The sequence below is a fragment of the Urocitellus parryii genome, chromosome 5, assembly GCF_045843805.1.
Source record: "Urocitellus parryii isolate mUroPar1 chromosome 5, mUroPar1.hap1, whole genome shotgun sequence".
Taxonomy (NCBI): Eukaryota; Metazoa; Chordata; class Mammalia; order Rodentia; family Sciuridae; genus Urocitellus; species Urocitellus parryii.
The window spans coordinates 129664921-129683184 of record NC_135535.1 but is presented as its reverse complement, the minus strand read 5'-3'; the positions used below and the strand labels follow the sequence as shown (position 1 = coordinate 129683184).

Sequence of the window (18264 nt, the reverse complement as noted above, 5' to 3'; positions counted from 1 at the left end):
GGGTAACAGTTGCTAAAGGTTGATAATTTAACATACCTATAGTCTGTCAGGAGAGAATCATTAGAAAAGAAGAAACTGAAAGGATGGATAAGAAAAGTAAAGTACGAAATGAGTAGACCAGGGAAGTTAAAGGAAGCCAAAAGCAGCCTTGGGAAACCTCTCCCAGTAACCATGGAGAAAAGTTGGTGAATTGATGAAGAGGTCATCACTAAGTAGGTGATAGAGATGGGTTGCTGAGACATGGACACTCTATTATCAAGTAACTTCCCTATGTCTGGAAAGAGAAAATCTTTTAAAAAGAGCCTGATGTCATTCATATTTGCTGAGGGGGTGGAGGTGATGGAAGGCAGAGGCTGAGGAAGTCACAGGGCTGATGGTTAGGTATTTGAAAGCTGTCCAGGTGTATGGGATTGCTATAGAAGGAAAGAGATCAAACACAGTTCTAGTTAGTAGAATTGGAGGGAGGCAAGCATAGAGAGTCTTAGGGAATTGCCTTAATCACATGGGATCAGAAAACAAAGTGTGTCCCTCTTCCCAGGGGTGATCGAAGAACCTACTTTTGGACAGTCCATCAGCTCTGTAAGTGACGTCTGTAGGAAGAAGGTGGACACAATGAGGTAGACTTCAGGAATATGAACATGCAGGGCCAGAAAGGCAGTCAAGACACGGAACCCAGGAAGCAGACGGGGGCTCTGGTCAGGTACAGAAGGATGGCTCTTCAGGTTGTCTATTGATCCAGGAGAAAAAGCACAAAATCCAGGTTGAGAACAACTGCTCTGGTCATGGTGGGAGTAGACATATAAGGGAGCCCCGGCAGCCCACCATACCATAGAAACACTTGCTAAAATATATGTTAGCATAGATGAGCACAAGAAAGTGCTCAATGATAATTCCTTTTCCTGTTGTTGACATGCTCATTCATTCATTCATTCACTCATTTCAAGACAGAAAATAGATGCCAACTGTGTAGGAAGCAACAAGGAACTTCATATAAAGCAACAAGGATATATTACTCAAAAGTACAAAGGATTACAGACATTCATGAAGCTTACAGTGTAGCGGGCCCTGCAGACATTAAGCAATTGAATACCTAAATTAATCTATGCTTCAGAATAGAAATCGCACTATAGAGGAAAATAATAGGAGCAGAGAGAATTAACAGAGGTGCCAATTCAGGTGAGACCCTTCTTCTCCTGGAGGAAGTGGCATTTAAATCCACATCTGCTAGAAGTGGCGAGGAAGCAGTATGTGAAGTGCCCAGTGAGTAAACAGAGTAGGAGACTTTAAGAAAAGGAAAACAGCCACCAGAGACTGAAGAGCGATGAGGCTGTGGAGGGATCCTGCAAGAAAGAGCAAGAGGCTGGGGCTGATCAAGTGCATGGAGCTGCAAAGATCCCAACTGGAGAAGGGCCGGCATGGTCCTCACTCACACGCCAGGATGAGATGGCCCTCTTGCTGGAGACAGCCATATGCTCACCCATCACAATGTTCATGCCCTCGGTGCTTCGTTCCACCCAGGATCCTACAGGAAGGCCATCTTTGAATCGCCCACGGAGGGAGGGGTTTGACAAAAAGTGTAGCAGCAGCTTCAATGCCAGCACAGTAGTACTGGCATGCAGGTGGCCCTGCAGGAGCAGCAGGAACCAGTCGGGTCCCAGGTTCAGAAACATCTCTTCTTTTGACCTGGGGGTGGGGCATGGAGGTCAGTAAATACAACCTTTCAGTTCACAAGCAAATGACATGATCAGAAAAGAGAAATGAAGTCCAGCCTCATGAGTCCTTGAGGAAAGGTAAGTTAAAGGTTAGTGTTCGACTATTACTTGATGAAGTGCATATTACATTTTAAAAGAATGTAAAATAAAATGCTGGCAAGATTGTTGCACTGTTGATGAATTTGTCTACTAATGGCTGTGACCTAATTCATTCAACTCTGTTTAAAGCAATTGGTAACTACGTATCAATAGATGCATGCTCCCTTAATATTCTTACTTCACTACTTACACAGTATAGAAATAGCCATCCACCTCATTTAATTACCATCAATATAGTCATGTAAAAAACATAATGTTTATTTACCTTCTTTTTAAAAGACACCTGTCAAAACTCATCTAAATGGAAAAGTCCAATATTTATACATCTTTACCAATTTAGGCCCCCAAAAAAGCATGATGACCCATCATTTTAAAAAATTAATTTTGAGGGCTGGGGATGTGGCTCAAGCGGTAGCGCGCTTGCCTGGCATGGGTGCGGCCCGGGTTCGATCCTCAGCACCACATACAAACAAAGATGTTGTGTCTGCCGAAAACTAAAAAATTAATATTAAAATTTAAAAAAAAAATAATTTTGAAATGATGAGTCTGGAGAATGTTGACTTGCTGGGGGGAACAAGAAGGAACAAAATTGCAGGAATGAGTGGTCATTCCAGCAAGGATGATTGACTCCGCAAAGAACTGGCCTTCTGGGACCCAGAAGCTGGGCTGTGTTCTCACCAGGAGTTGCTAGAGGAGGCCTTGTGAGGGTGTGGCTGGTATGCACTGGAGTGAGCACTGGACTAGGAGTGAAGAAAGTGTCTGCCCCTGTTGTTTACTAACTGGATGACTTTGGCAGAGCACTTGATGTGTGCTCTGGTCATTTTAATCAGTGATGATGATGATGGTAGTGGTGGTAATGAAGGCAATAGAGATGAATATCATGATGGTGAGGATGATAGTATTGTTGATGGTGGTGGTGATGGTAACAGTTAGCTTGTAGAGTACTTACAGTATCTCATGTACTGTTCTCAGGGATACCCATCTATTTTTATTCTCATACAGATGAGCAGAGAAAGGCACACAGGCCTTATGAAACCTCCCCTGTGATTCCAACTCAGAAGGTCCAGATGCCAAAGTCCAGGTGCTCAAGTGCTATACGACATCTCCTTTCAAAAAGATGGAAAAGGAAAGAGCCAACTAGCTCCTCTCCAAGGCATCTTCCAATTTTATCATGTTTTGATTTTAGAATGTAAAAGCTGGTAAATTTTTAACCACTATTTGCAAGGTTGTTTTACAGATGGGTATGTCTCCACCTCCAACCCCAAATACACATACTCACTAAACTGTAAAGAGGAAGAGCAAGGAACTGGGCACACTTGCTCAATGTTGCATCCTGGGAGCCAAGAAGAGTGTCATGCATACAGCAGGAACTTAACAAATAGGTGTTGCACGAACGACTCCGGGGTTGCAGGCCAGCAATGGGGAGAGTTAATGGAATCAGCTTTATCATTACACATTATTTTGAAAGTTAATTGAAGGCAGATACTTCTTTTTTCCAAGTTGGAAAAATAACTAAAGCAACTAACAGTAAATAGCAGAAGAATCTGGCAAGCTTTTTCCTTGATAGATGTTATTTAGGCTAACCATTTCTCCATTCTGTTGTCTGCCAAGTACAGGACATCAAAGTCGGCAATTGTCACAACTGCCAAAACAATAACAATTACATGATAGCAATGGTGACAAAAGGAGTTTATTGAAATTATACCAAATCTGTTTCTAGTTACTCATGCCCATTGAACATTTGCATCAGAATATCTCAGGGCAAGGTCTGGTTTATTGGGTGGAGAGAATATAATTTTCTTTCTGACTAGTGCAGAAAACACATAGCAGAAAACAGACTCAGAGATGCTAAACTTTTCATTAAGAAAAGGTTTTAATACTGCACCCTGTATGAGGCAACCTTCTGCCAAATTGCTCTTCCTGGAGCTACTTACTCAGAGGACAGATGAAGTTGGGGGGAAGATATTACACTGAGCAGCATCTCCAGCAACTGGTTTCGGAGCCAGATTGTCTTTCCAGATGTTTGGCTTCCAGCTACAAAAAAAAAAAAAAAAAAAGAGAGAATTCAGATTTGAGAGAAAACGGATGTAAAGAGACATAATATTTGCTGCAGCAAGCAATCATATTCATCAAATGCTTAGTTTACCCAGGAACTGGTGCACGGATGGGACTCAAAATTTTGGCATTCAATCTAAACTTAAATGTAATGCTTATAAAGAATTTCAGGAAATGTTCCTAGAGTTCCCTTTAACTAGAGATATCTTTAATGCTACCTATTCTCAAAAGAAAAAAAAATTCTAAAAATGATAAGATAATATTTATCTTTCAGTAGAACTGTTTTTTGGTGTATCATAAGCTACAACATTTCTTGAGCTCCTACTATGTGCTGGTATTGTGGGAGTCACTGGGAATGAAATGGTCAAGACTATGATCTTTGTTCCCTTGATTTCTGCTTTCGATTCACTTCCAGGCTATTTCTTTGCACTTCTATGTTATACTAAAACTAGAAAATGAACCATAGCAGAGGTACATAGATTCAGTGAAAGAAGTAACTTGACTTCTCAAGTGTCACTATTGTTAATCCAAAGAACAGGTAAACAATATTTAATGTGCTTGATTCAAGTTTCAGAATGAAGTTCATAGAAAAAGGGAATTGAAACAAGTAAGCCCACTCTTGGCCCATTATCTATTCCTTCATTCCCTACCTGCCAATAACTTATTATACTACAACCATGCACAGAGACAGGAATGATGAAACAGCTTGGAGGAGCAGAATCAGATGTCTATTTGGATCCATCCAAAATAGAGATTAATCTATCCAAAATAGATTAATCAGAACTTAATCTCTGATTAAGTTCCTAATCTCATTAGACCTCAGCTTCTTCCTCTGCAAAATGGGAATATAGTTCCCATTTTTGAGGCTTATTCTAAGGATAAAAGGTAATATAATTTATCTAAATTGAGTAAAGATGTCCTAGAGAATCTTTTACAACGATTAAACTGTCTGATATTTTCCCTGGCCAATAGAGTGACCACTGACCTTGTGTGGTGACTGAATACTTGAAATGTGGCTAGAGTGAGGAACTGAGCTTTTAATTGCATTTAATCTAATTGATTTAAAATTAAATTTAAATGGGCCAGATGCAGTGGCACATGCCTATAATCCCAGAATTTTAGGAGACTGAGGCAGCAGAATCATGAGTTTAAAGCCAGACTCGGCAAAAGTGAGGCGCTAAGCAACTCCATGAGATCCTGTCTCTAAATAAAATACAAAACAGGGCTGGGGATGTGGCTTAGTGGTCAAGCGCCCCTGAGTTCAATTCCCAATACCCCCTCCCAAATTTTTTTTAATGGATAAATGTGGTTAGAGGCTCCAATCTGGGATAGCCCAGATCTAGAGGATCTGGGACAAAGCAATTGACACATCACCCTGGCAAAGGGAACAAGATAGGGCTGCTGTTCTGAATCTAGGGAGAGAGAGGGACTCAAAGAAAGAAATAACAAATTTGTGCATTTCAAGAACCCCATGGAGTTTCTGAAGCACAGGGTGGGTGACTTAATCTGGCCTGCTGGGACTGGGGGACAGCTCATCCATTGGGGGAGGTTGCAGGGAGGAGTGGGCAGGACATGGCATTTCTGGAGGAAAAAAGCATATCCAAAGCAAGGACAGAGGCCACACCCGCACATGCTGGGATCTGCAAGCACTGGAGTTGAGATTTATCAGGGCACTGGGGTTGGAGGTGATTCAACCAGGAAGGGAGGCCAGAGCACCAAGGATCCCATGTTTTGGTCTATAGGGACCTGACTATCCTGAAGCCCTCAGATGCCACTCCAGGGTTTGAAGCAGGAAGATAGGAATTGATTTGGTGGTCCTAATCATTAAACTCTGGCCTCCCGAGCCACTGCTTTGTAATCACTGCCCAGCTGCAGATACTTTCCCCTTCCTTTCCCTCAGCCCCTCCCTCTGAAAAATGACCTCACAATGTGTGCCTCTGGAGGCGTTGTGAAGGTTATCCTGCTGCCTTCAGACAAAGACATCTGGGAAAGGTCCTCTCACCAGGCATGGAAAGTTCCTGGGCTCCATCCACGCAGATCTGCCTCTCGTTCACTGATGAAGGCTTGAGGGTGTACACGATAAACAGTCCAATCCTTTATGCAACAGGGAAAAAGGACAAGCTCAACAGGGGCTCAGTGCATGTATCCTAATCTCACATTAGTGTTTTCTAAGTGATCCACCCAAGGACCGAGGGAGGGTTTGAGGGGAATTGTGATATTCTATGGTCAATACAATATTTCCAGAGACTTCCAGAATTTGTCGGGATTCTTCAGAGATGTTAACTCTGACTCCTCTAGATCAATATATCAGAGAGGCAGCAGGAAAGAGAAGGCTGAGTGTGGTACCAGCGGGGACCATCCTCTGGGAATTCTGCAGGAGGCAGACATTGGCCATCAGCTGCTAAGGATGGCTGTGCTTATGGAAATTCTTGAGCAGAGCAGGGGCATTTGAATACCAGGGGGCAGAAGACAGATAGCCCTGCTGAGGACACCTGCCTCTCACCCTAAATCAAGAAAGCCCTCCTCTTCTCCTAACTCTCAGCCTCAAACAGAAACCTCTAGAAGGTTCCAAGTGAGATTGAGTTGAGTATGATGAGACAGAGGGGTCTATATTCCCTTGTGAAATAGTATCACCTCGGGGAAGCTTGGCCAGGTACCTGAGCACATCGCAGATGCTGAAGTGGCTCTTCAGCTGACAGTCCAGAATGGCAATGATGGTGGGGATCTTGGAAGGGGCAAGGCGAGGCTCATTGAACAGGAAGACAAGCTGAGGTATAAGCTGTGCCTGGTGAGCAACTTCAGCATTCCTGAGTCCTTCCCTGGTGAGCCCAGGGGAGAGGCAATAAAAGCTTTTACTGTAATGAACCAAATCTGCTGTGTTTCTGCTAAAAAGATTTTCCAAACTAGGCTTGTTCCATGGCCCTCTGACTCCTATGCTCTCTTGGCAACTTGTCAAAATGCCGTCAGACACCCATCCAATATGCGTCTGCCAAGTGCCAGAGTTGCTGGGGCATGTGCCTTCCATCCTCCTACCGCACACTCCCACCCCTGGAAACCGCCTTCAAAGACAAACCCCAATTATTGACTTTTAAATTCCAAGCCTCAGGGAAAACTAATGCTACCCTCAGAAAACTCAGAACAAAGACAGCAGACATAAATGTGACTGAGGAGCACTTCCCAACAACCAGGAGCACAGGGCCCTTCGCAGCCTGTCTGGGTGTGTGATCTTCCTGCCCACCCCAAACCACAAAGTAGATAAACATGCCACAGAGAGTCAGAGGCAAGAAAGACAGAATTCAAGTACCCACATCCCCCTCCTTAGGATAATCACAGAGCCCATTTCCAGTAAATTCTACTCCCCCAAAGAAATAGCTTTCAGGGTAAATGGCTGATTCTAAGAAAACAACAGGTATAGCTACAGAAAATGAAAAATGGGGGGCGGGGTGTGAATTCTGGTGGATTCTTCCTCTTAAACTTTCTTTTTGGTATTAACATGCTAAATTCTGCCAAGCTCCACATTCCTGAGACACAGGGGTAGTCAGGAGCATGCCATTTCTGTGTGATTGACACAAACGGGCTGAACAGGAATAATGTGCATCCCTCCACCTAGCTCTAGCTACTTTCTCTTCTTTTCCACTCACTGCCGGAGCAGCCTGTCTTTCCATATTCCTTCTCCACAGAATTGTGTCTTATTCTTTTCTAACTTTCCAACAGTAAGAATGGGGTATGAAATGTAGTGGGTTTATAATAGTTATTCAATAATAACGAGTCCAAGAGAAAAGATGTTTTAAAATGCATTAAAAACACTAAAGGTGCTGATGGTCACTAAGGTGGTTTGGCCATGAGGAAGTAGAGGGATTGATAAGCTGGCTTTGCTGTCTCCCTTCTCCCTTATTCTGGTCAAAGCCCTGGTGAGCAGTAGACAGATAGATGCTAGTTTTAACTCTAATTTTGGAACTACTTCTTTCTAACCCCTTTTCTCTAACTCCTTCCCATCTGTGCTCTGAGCCAGGCCATGGGACCCAAGTTGGTCCAATGAGACCAGATATGCTCTATGAAGCTGCCTAGCATCCACCTGGTTGCCAAAGAGAAGGCCTGCAGAAATAAGCCAGCTCAGAGGGAAGCATAGGCAGAGTGGGAGACAGAGATCAGATGAAATCATGGGGGTTCCACCCAGCCTAGGTTCCAACTACCCTTTTTATTGTACAAGCCAATGAATTCCTTCTTCAACTGCTTTTCTTTCCCCCTTCCTTCTCTCCTTGCTCTTTTCCCCCTTCCTTCCTCCTTTGGTTTGGGTTGTATTTCTGCCACTTGCAACAACAACAAAAAAATCCTAATTCAAAAATTGACTTGAAGACGTCAGTTAGAGGGAGAATGGGCTGATGCAAAATGAGGAATGAAAGTGTCTTCCTTTGCTGGCCACACTTGTTAAACCCTGGTTAGGTGCTAGCCCCTGAGGCTACAGAAGCTTCTGAGGCCCCAGAGTTTCCTCTCCTGAGACCTATCAGAGGAGAGAGATCTGTTCTACATGCATGATCCGCTGGGAAGGAATCTAGTCATCCTGCCTTCTAGTACTCCCACTAGCCATCCTGCCCTGACATTAAGATGTTAGTTTTAACTCTGAAACTGCCAGAAACCAGCATACCTTGGTGATTGAAGAATTTCCACAAGATGAGAAAAGAGGGCAAGTTCCAAGTTGTCTGCAGTATTCATCCAGAGCTGTAAGGCAAAACAAATGCATGCTACAATGAAAGAGCATGTGATAGAGGGTTTGCAGACAGGTGCTGGGCATGTTGTCTCTTCACTTGGAATTACTAGCTGTATGATCAGACAGCTCTCCTGGTACCTAGAAGGTAGGAAATGCCTCCCTACCACTGGAGGAAAGCTTAAAAATGCATTCATCTCCTCCCCTTCTCTAATGCTGCCTGGTGCTTCATGTGAGTTTAGATTGCAACCAAGGACATCTATCTCCTATATCTGCCCAGTCATGGGCCACAACCAATGAGACCACACACTAGATGCATCTTAACTACACTAAATTTTGCAAGGCAAATTATGGAGTTCCCACTTTACAGATGAGAAAATAGATTAAGACAGGCCAGCTGAGTGACAGGTTCCACTTACCACCAGCAAGTGGTAGCAGTGAAATTAGAAGCCAGATATTGCCTTTAAGGTTTTACACTATATGAAATAAGCCACACTGAACTTTGTATGCGACACTATCTTCAGCACCCTCATCAATAAAATCTGAAGTCCAAACCAGAGACTGCACAAGAGAATTATGAGTGACACATATGTCAAATGCACAGAGATTCTGAGGATGAGGTTTATCATTCAGATTGTCTTCAATCATAGCAAAAAAAAAATGGAGCTGATTACTCTCCCTCTGTGGAAGAATTGATGGTGTGCCTTTATATTTCATTTTGACGTCATTTTAGAGAGCTTCACTATTTTTCATCTTTAAATGCTGACAATTCCAGTATTAGGCCCAGCATATAGAAGGTTCACACATGGAGCTCTAAGAATACATCCAAGAGCATAAAAAAAGCTCACACTTACAAATGATACCATTAGCTCAAGGCAAGAGATGCCATAAAAGTCCTAAAACACCATTATAGCAGTTGCCTTTTACCCATAAGGAGATACATTCCAAGACATTCCATGGATGCCTGAAATTGCTGAGAGTACAGAAATATATATATATATAATGTTTAATTTATAAATCAGGCATAATAGATTAACAATAATAAATAATAGTAAAATAAGATAATTATCCTAATATGCTATTAATAAAATTATGTAAAACTTATGAATTCTTTATTTATGGAATTTTTCATTTAACATTTTTGGGCCTGGGTTTACTATGGGTAATTGAAACTATCTAAAGCAAAACTGCAGATAAAGAGGAACCCCTGCATCTTCATTTATAGAGGAAAATGAGGTGAGGTACAAAGACACTAAGTCACCCTTAGTCTCTGGTTGACAAAGACTGGTTTCAAAGCCTGCTCCTTCTGATCAGGAGCTTATTCTCTTGCTGCTGCACTGGGGTCCTTGTAGGCAGACGGTGACCCATAGGGTTGAAAATCAATATTTTGAAGTCAGGCAGGTGCCCATGGTTCTGTCCTCTTACTGAAGAGAAATGCAAAAGAGCTCCAATGGATACAAGTTTATCAGGAGGTCTGCAAATGCAGGGACCATCCCTCTCCAATCCCCAGAACCCAGTATCACACATGACACATACTGGGCACTTAATAATAACCCATCCAATTTAAAAAAACAAAAGCAAAATAAAACAACATAAAATACGTACATTGTTCTTAAGCCAAAAGCAGTCTGACAGAATTCTAACCCTCATAAGCACAGTCACTGTCCAAATGTTCCCAGAGATAGGACAAATGCTTTTGGGGATGGCTTATAGGGGTACAGATGAGGCAGCCAAGTATGGTACCCCCAACATACACATGTGCAGGACTCTAAGAACCCTGAATACTTGGAATATTTATCACGAAATTGGTCTTTCAGCAAACAGTATGTCATCCTCAGTGGTGGGAGCTGCAGAACTTAGAAAGACATGAACCTGTGATATTCACTAATGCTGGCCCCTTTATCCTTCCTATAGAAGTTTCCAGTCCTCCACTTCACTTCCAGCCCTTAGAACAATAATAACACATTCCAAGGTTGCTTGGCTTTTCTAGAAGTCATTGTACACAATATTAAATGTCTGAGTTTGGGGAAACATGGATAATTAAAATTTTGGTTGTTGCCTATGTCACATAACCTCTACTAAGGATTACATTGAGATATTGAATTAGACCTGTTTGAATATCAAATAGATAATGTGTCAGATTTTGCTCTCCCCAGTCCCTGAGACCATCTCACTCTCAGAACTCTCAGAAATTAGTTGATCTGTCCCTTCTTTAAGAAACCAGAATATAAGACTTGAATATCCTCAATTTCCTGTCCCTCCTCACTTAACAACTTCCTGTTTTTCCCTGCCTCTCAACTTCCTATCCCTCCTTGCTTCTCAATTTCTTGTTCTTCCCCTTCTACACACAGGTCACCATAGATCTCACAGAGGAGTGAGATCTACAACGCTCCTCCCTCTTCTTTAAGGACTTGTTCTACCAACAATTTCTTCTCCTGCTAGTGTTTTAACTGCCCCCTTTACTGCCTCTTCACTCTAAGTTACATTCAGACTTAATGTCTTTCCATCTTAGTTCAAAATTAAGAAAAACGTAAAGGAAAGAAAAGAGGGGCATGAAATTCTATCAAAATAGAGGAAATATCAATGGAGTAGAGGAAGGGGATTGAGAGTGAGTGAGGAAGTACAGGAGAAGGGAAGAACAGTGGAATGGAGCTGACCTAACTTTCCTATGTACATATATAAACATACCACAGCAAATCTCACCATCATGTACATCCACAAAGCACTAATTAAAAAAAAAAAATAATCTGTGAGTATAAAGCAGAAAGATCAGTACAGTAGACAGAAGGGAACAGGAGAGGAAGGAGAGCAGAGAAAGGAGAAGTACTGGGGACTGAATTGAAGCAAATCATATTCATGCTTTTATGATTATGTCAAATGAATTTATATAAAAATAGTATGTGTAACTAAAAAGAATAAAACAAAAACACAAAAACAAAGGCTGAAACTCCTTCCCCTTTATTTTCTAATATCATATTCATGATTTTTGTAGCTATGATTAATTTAGCATGTACTTTTTTTTCATTTCTGTACCATCCTTTTCATTGTTGTTGTTCTGATATTAAGATTAGCCTATGAAATGGATTCAGAGTATAATCTGTTCTATTTCCAGAATGGCTTATTACCTGAGTGGTAGAATTTTTCTACAAGATCCCTGGGTCTGGAGTTTCCTTTGGATATGATGTGTGAATATTTAAACCAATGATTCCATTTATTTGATGATTATAGGATAATTTGTGGATTTTATGTCCTTTTGAGTAAGCTTTGGAAATGTGAATTTTCTGTGAGATTGTTAAAATGTGCTGTTTCCTAACTTATTGGCACAAAGTTTCTTATTTTTAATTACCTCTGTAATTGTTCATTCCTTTATAGTACTTTTACTTTTTATATTTATATTTTTTATTTTATTTTTTTCTGGAGATTAAATCTAAGGCCTTGCACATGATAGGCAAGTACTCTACCACTGAGCTACAGCTCCTGCTCTTGATTAATCCTAACAGAGATTTATCTATTTTATGAAAACAAGTAATTGTTCTATTTATCCTTTGATATTTTTCTTTTCTATCTTATTAATTTATAATCTTATCTTTACTTTTCCCTTCCTCCTTTCTCTGAATTTTATTTTTGTTTGTTTGGTTGGTCATTGTTACTTTTTGATCTAAAAGCTCTGTTCATTAATTTCAAAATGATTTTTCCTTTCTAATATGCACATTTCTCTCCCAGCCCTGCTTTCAGTGGCAACTCAACCATGTTTATACACATAGCATCACCCTGTCATTCAACTCTAAATCCCTTCTAATTTGAATTATTATTTCTTCTTGATCCTTATCTTTGTCTCACTGCCTTTGTTTCATTTAAGTTTCAAAATCTTTCAATTGAATTTCTTCAGTCATCTCTTGACTAACCTCCCTGCCCCAGGGCTTTTGCCAACAGAGAAACATACATAAAATAAAACTCTGACATGTCATTCTACAGTTAATATCCTTAGATACTTAGATATCAGCAATGTAGCAAAACTCACCAACAATCTAAAGTGTTCATAAAGGCTTCATCCTCATCATTCAACTTTGGTAACTTATTCTAAGGAAATGCTTCTAAAAGTAGGGAAAAGAGATGTACAAGAGTGCTGGTGTAATGACATTTATCACAACAAAGTATAAGAATAATCCAAGAATTTGGCAATAGAGAAATAGAAGCCAGGAACTCTATACATGAGAGAATATTACTCTGACATCAGACCAAGGCTTGTATGTGTTTGTAATGAAAAATTTTATATGTATTTGTTATGTGAGAAAAGGCAGAACTCAATATCTGAAGTATGATCATAACTATGATTTTATATAATATAGAAAATATATATTTTATTTATATATATATTTATCTATATAAATTTGTTATATATATATGTGTGTGTGTGTGTGTATGTGTGTGTGTGTGTGTGTGTGTGTGCACACATGTAGGTAAATATAATGCATAGTTAGATAATGCATTGAATTTGATAATAGTTGATGGGTTCTTGAAAATAGGAGATGCCCCTGCCCCATTTTCTGTAATTTAAAAGTATTCTCTAATAAGCATATGTTTTTTTATTTATTTTTTTTACCTCTGAGCCACATCCCCAGCTCATTTTTTGTTTGGAGTCAAGGTCTCACTAAGTTACTTAGGATCTCACTAAACTGCTAAGGTTAGTCTTGAACTTGGAATCTTCCTGCCTCATCTTCTTGAGTATCTGGAATATAGGCATGCACCCCTACACCTGGCTACATATGTTATTTATTTATGTATCTATTTATGGTGCTGGGGATAGAACCCAGGGCCTTGTGCATGTGAGGCAAGCATTCTACCAACTGAGCTATATCCCCAGCCCCCATATGTTAATTGTTTTAATAAACAAAGGAACAGTTTCAAAGTACTCCCATGGATCTCAACATGTGTAGGTTGAAGCATTCACCCTGCCTTGAGCACATTCTCCCAGATTCTCCCACTTCTGCCAGCTTCTCCCACTTCAGCCTCATCCCTGCCCACACCTGATGCAAACTGGCAGGCGTCTAGCAGTCACTGGCTTTCAGATCCCCTTGGCTGTTCCCATGGCATTGTATTTGCAAATAGCACACATTCCACCTGAAAGGGCCTTTCTTCTTTGAAATCTGTCAAACTCAGCCCAGAGCCCCTGTTCCCTAAAGCTTGCACTGACTTTGCTCTCACTCCGCCTCCCCAGAGGCCCCAGACCTGAACCTAGCACACCAGAGTGTTATCTTAACTATGTCCTGGGTCCATCTGGGAGTGAGGAGGAACTGGGTCGTGGATCTGTGATGTGACCAGAACCTGGCCATTACCTGAGTCCACTGGGAACTCAGTAAATAATGCTGTTCACAAACAGGTTGATTCACCCAAAGTAGCTTGACCCTCCTCACTTATCTTCAAGTTCCCCTCAGCACCTCTCAGGCCACTCTCTTTAAAGGTCTTTGGGAAACCACAAAGCACCATCCAAAGGAATTGGTATGATTTTTTTAAAACCCTCATATGCATATGGTACTTTACAGTTTTCAAATCCTTTCCTAAGTACTATCTGCTTTTAACCCTCCACGACACCTGAGGGGAAGAGATAATGGTCTCCATGGCACACTTAAGAAGAATGGGACTCAGAGAGGTTAGAAAATTTGTCCAAGGTCACACAGCCCATAGGTTGTAGGATTTAACTATAAACCAGGGCCTCTGAGCTCCAAAACTGTTGTGGTTTTCCCTCCTAGTGCTGCCATGACTATGGAGCAATCAGACCTGCAGGGCTTAGAGCAAACGCCAGACTTTCTTATATTTTATCATCACATACACACACACACACACACACACACACACACACACACACTCCTGAATGACTAAGAACCAGGCTCTAATTTACCTCAAAATTGCAGAGAATGTGATGGAAGACACCTATGTTGGTGATGGCAGATGACCTGAAGCCCAGCTCGGCTGTACCAGCAACTGAGAGGATCAACTGAAAAATTCGATGGTTTAGGAGAGAAGTCTTCTTCCGCAGGAGAAATGCCATTATCTGAAAAGTTTGGAACACAAAGTGGGTCCTCATGATCACATGGTGGGATCTGCTTTTCTTGCAACTGCTTGTTCCTGCTGGCACCTTGGGTCTGTGCTGTGGGTGAACCCTGCTCTCTGAAGCTACCACCCTTCATCCCCATCATCTCAGAAGAAAAATCCACACCAACTTCTTTGGCCACATCCTTGTCAGTGTCCACTTTACAGTATTCATGTGACTTGGCCTCTCTCTGAGACTCCAGCTTCTCCCTGACTCTCTTCCCTTGTGTTCCCCAAATGCCACTCTCTCCTGGTTTCCTCCTTGGTTTCTCAGTGCTCTGTTGCTGGATCCTTTACATGCATAACCATCCCACAGACACTGAGGCAACAATCCGCCTCGTGCCCACGAGGCCAGTTACACCCAGCCTTGCTTCAGCCTCCAGATGTCATTTTGCTGTACTAGAAAGCCAGCAAGGTGCAAGCATCCATTCCAGGATGGAGGCACTGGGAACCCAGAAATGCACTCAGTAACTAAACCCATCTCAGAGCCTAGGGAGAGGCATCTCACCAACCCTCACAGCCCTGAGGACCTTGGTTACAAAACACAGGCTACTGGGCCATCCACTGGTCTCCGAGTTCTCATCCATCTTGTCAGGATTCTCAGTTCATCTCAAGCACACTCAATTCTCTCTCTGATCTTACATAGTCTATCTCTCCCAGACATACCTGTCACATCTATCAGTATGCCCTTGGGAAGCCTTACTTGTTATAAGCAAATAGGCAATATCTTTCAAACTGTTTGGTCACTGTTTTGACATATCTGTAATCTAATCACTCTTTCCTCCCTTATCCAAACCCAATTAGGGCCAGGTATGGTGCTGCATGCCTATAATCCCAGCAGCTTGGGAAGATGAGGAAGGAGGATCCCAAGTTCAAGACTATCCTCAGTCACTTAGTGAGGCATGAGGCCCTAAGCAACTTAGTGAGACCCTTTTTCAAAATAAAAAATAAAAAGGGCTAGGGACATGGCTCAGTAATTAAGCAACCCTCAGTTGAACTTGCAGTATCAAAAAAAGAAACCAAAATAAAGTACACAGAAAAGGTAAATGAAGAACAAAAAAGTTTTAAAAGCCCAGACAAAATTTTGGAAATGATGATAATATCTGAGATAAAAAATACATTGAATGGAGCCAGGTGTGCTGGTACAAACCTGTAATCCCAGCAGCCCAAGAGGCTGAGGCATAAGGATCACCAATTCAAAGCCGGCCTCAGTAATTTAGCCTGGCCCTCTCTCTAAATAAAATATAAAAAGGGACTGGGGATGTGCCTAGGTAGTAAAGTGTCACTGAGTTCAATCCCTCGTATCAAAAGAAACAAAAACTAATTAAAATAGCTGCCAGTTGCTTGAGAAAAAGCCTATGTCTGTGTTTCCCTAGTCTTATTTCCTGAGGTTTCTCTCATAACCGCCTCCCAACCATGCAGGAAGTTACTGATGACAGTGCTTCCGTCTCATTTGGCCTTATCAACTGTAAATAGCAATAACCATCAAAATATACCCTGCATGGGACCATGGCACTTCTTCTGTGAGGGCACTCTCTACACTCTTAACATATTGACCTGTATGCTAATCATCACAAACATATTCCCATTTTACACATAAAGGAACTGAGGCACAAAGAGATTATGAGTTCAAGTAGCTAACATTTCTTTAGCGCTATCAAATCCTCACTGCCTTCTGATGCAAGAGGTCCTTACCTTACAGAAGGGAAAACCAAGGCAGAGAGGAGAATTATTCTTCCAAGTTAAATAATGAGAAAGAGGATAAGGATTTCAACCTCAGCAACTTGGCTTTGTGGCCTGGGCTCATAGCCATTTTGCTGAAGGCAAAGACCATAGATGATTCTGGATTTTGTCACGGAAAGTGCCAGAAGCTGCAGCTAGGTGAGCATCCCTAGATGAACATCCCTAGCTCAAACAGCATATCTCAGGCTGGCTGTCATCTGGTGCTCCTCTGCGGGTCTCAGAACCCAGGAGACTTTTAAAAGGCCATCCTTTTCCAGAAATCACCATGGAGGGAATGTCATTGGTCACATAAAGCTTGTCCCTGCTGCTTAGAGATGTCAGCTTTCAGGGGAGTCCCAGGCTCATTCGGGAGGACGGGATTACCTGGTAGCCACAGATGTGCTGCATCAGGTGATCACACATGGCGTTACTGGTCAGGACTGAGTGCAGGACTTTCACAGCTGCATACATGGTGTGGTCATCCTTCGCTAAGGAGATAAGGCCCAATAGAATGGTGGGCCCGCCAATGAAGTCCAGGCTGCAGGCAGCAGGGCTGGAGTGAAACACCCTCACCCCTGTGCAGGACAAAGGGGACATCTCATTAGAACTTTACAGCTGCACTACAATGCAGAATCCAGTAGTGTGCAAGAGTGAAGGAGCTGCCTGTGCCTCTGCCCATGCACAGCCAGAGGGACCCATGCATCAGGACAGGGTGGGAGGAAAGACAGAGACTCTGGAAGTCTTGGGCAGCTAAGGGATCCTCTGCAAAGGCCTGTTTGTATCATTAGAAGGCTGACACTTCCAGAGGTTCTCAGTTTGGCACCATATGCCTTAAGTCCAGAGTGCCAGATGAGCCAGATGGCCTCTGTGACTCAGTTTCTTGGTTGCTGTGAGAACCTTTGGCTCTTGCCTGCCCTCTGAATATTGCTGGGCTGCATCCTCACACCAGCTTGCTGCTTTGCTTCTACCCCACAACCACAACACTGCCCCTGCACACAGGGCCCAATGTACCTCCTATGTAGGCTCCTGTTGTGCAGCCAGGGAACTAGCTGGGCTCACTACCAATGTCAGATGCACAAGGTGAATGGATCTCTCTTCTGTCTGGGCAGCCAACTCTCTGACTGGGTTTATTTCCAACTCTGGCTCTCACTAGTATGTTCCATCCTGCTTGAGCCTCCACAATTCTAGGGTGCATTATCCTTCTTCTTAAAGAAAAGTAAAGGTTCACTGCCTGACCTACCTAATTGGCCCACAGCAACAGCTCCAAGGGTCCGAAGAGAACCTGAGAGGTGTCCAGCACAATTTCTCAGCAAGAACACAGGCATGGCATTGTCACGGGATGAAATATTCATCTAGAGAAATTGGCAACAATTAATCCTAAGAAACTCCTGGAAGAGAAGGAATGTCATTTGTGAGCTCCCAGAGTACAGGCACCCCAAGGTCTGGCCCAGTGCTGTGCTTCATAAGCAATGATAGTGGAAGAATAATACTTGAAATGGTGTTGGGGAACTGAAGCCAAAGTTTGTGTCCCCCTGTCCTGCTCCCAGGCTGCGACTTAACTGTACACAAGCAGCTTCAGTTATCTGTGACAACCCACACACTTACAGTGAAGAGCTCATGAAGATAGGGATGACCCAAGTTGAAACAGAACTACCAAGGCAAAGCTGTCTCTTTCCCTGTCGGGGATTTTCCAGGCTCTGAAAAGCCCAACTTCTAGGATTCCAGAAGGACAGGAAGGCAGAAATCCTGGCCTTCATCATCAGAAAATATATTGTGTGGTAAGGCACAGCTTTGGTGTGTAGGACATAGCTCCTGACTCCACCTCCTGCTCTGACCATGATAGTGAAGAGAAAACAAACAAATCAGTCAAAATTTATCAGC

The 18264-nt window shown here is 42.3% G+C and overlaps 1 protein-coding gene across 2 annotated transcripts in view; it reads right to left on the bottom strand.

The window, feature by feature from the left end:
* The window catches only part of Wdfy4 (WDFY family member 4), a 253096-nt gene that overhangs the window by 152040 nt on the left and 82792 nt on the right, over positions 1-18264 (bottom strand). For both annotated transcript variants that reach the window (XM_077798738.1, XM_077798739.1), the window contains 9 exons: positions 17624-17735; positions 16768-16958; positions 14471-14623; positions 8512-8585; positions 6524-6685; positions 5869-5960; positions 3746-3845; positions 1478-1683; positions 558-727 (listed from right to left, as the gene is read on the bottom strand). In XM_077798738.1, the coding sequence (XP_077654864.1) occupies positions 558-727; positions 1478-1683; positions 3746-3845; positions 5869-5960; positions 6524-6685; positions 8512-8585; positions 14471-14623; positions 16768-16958; positions 17624-17735 (1260 nt within the window). The remainder of the gene's footprint in view (positions 1-557; positions 728-1477; positions 1684-3745; positions 3846-5868; positions 5961-6523; positions 6686-8511; positions 8586-14470; positions 14624-16767; positions 16959-17623; positions 17736-18264) is intronic.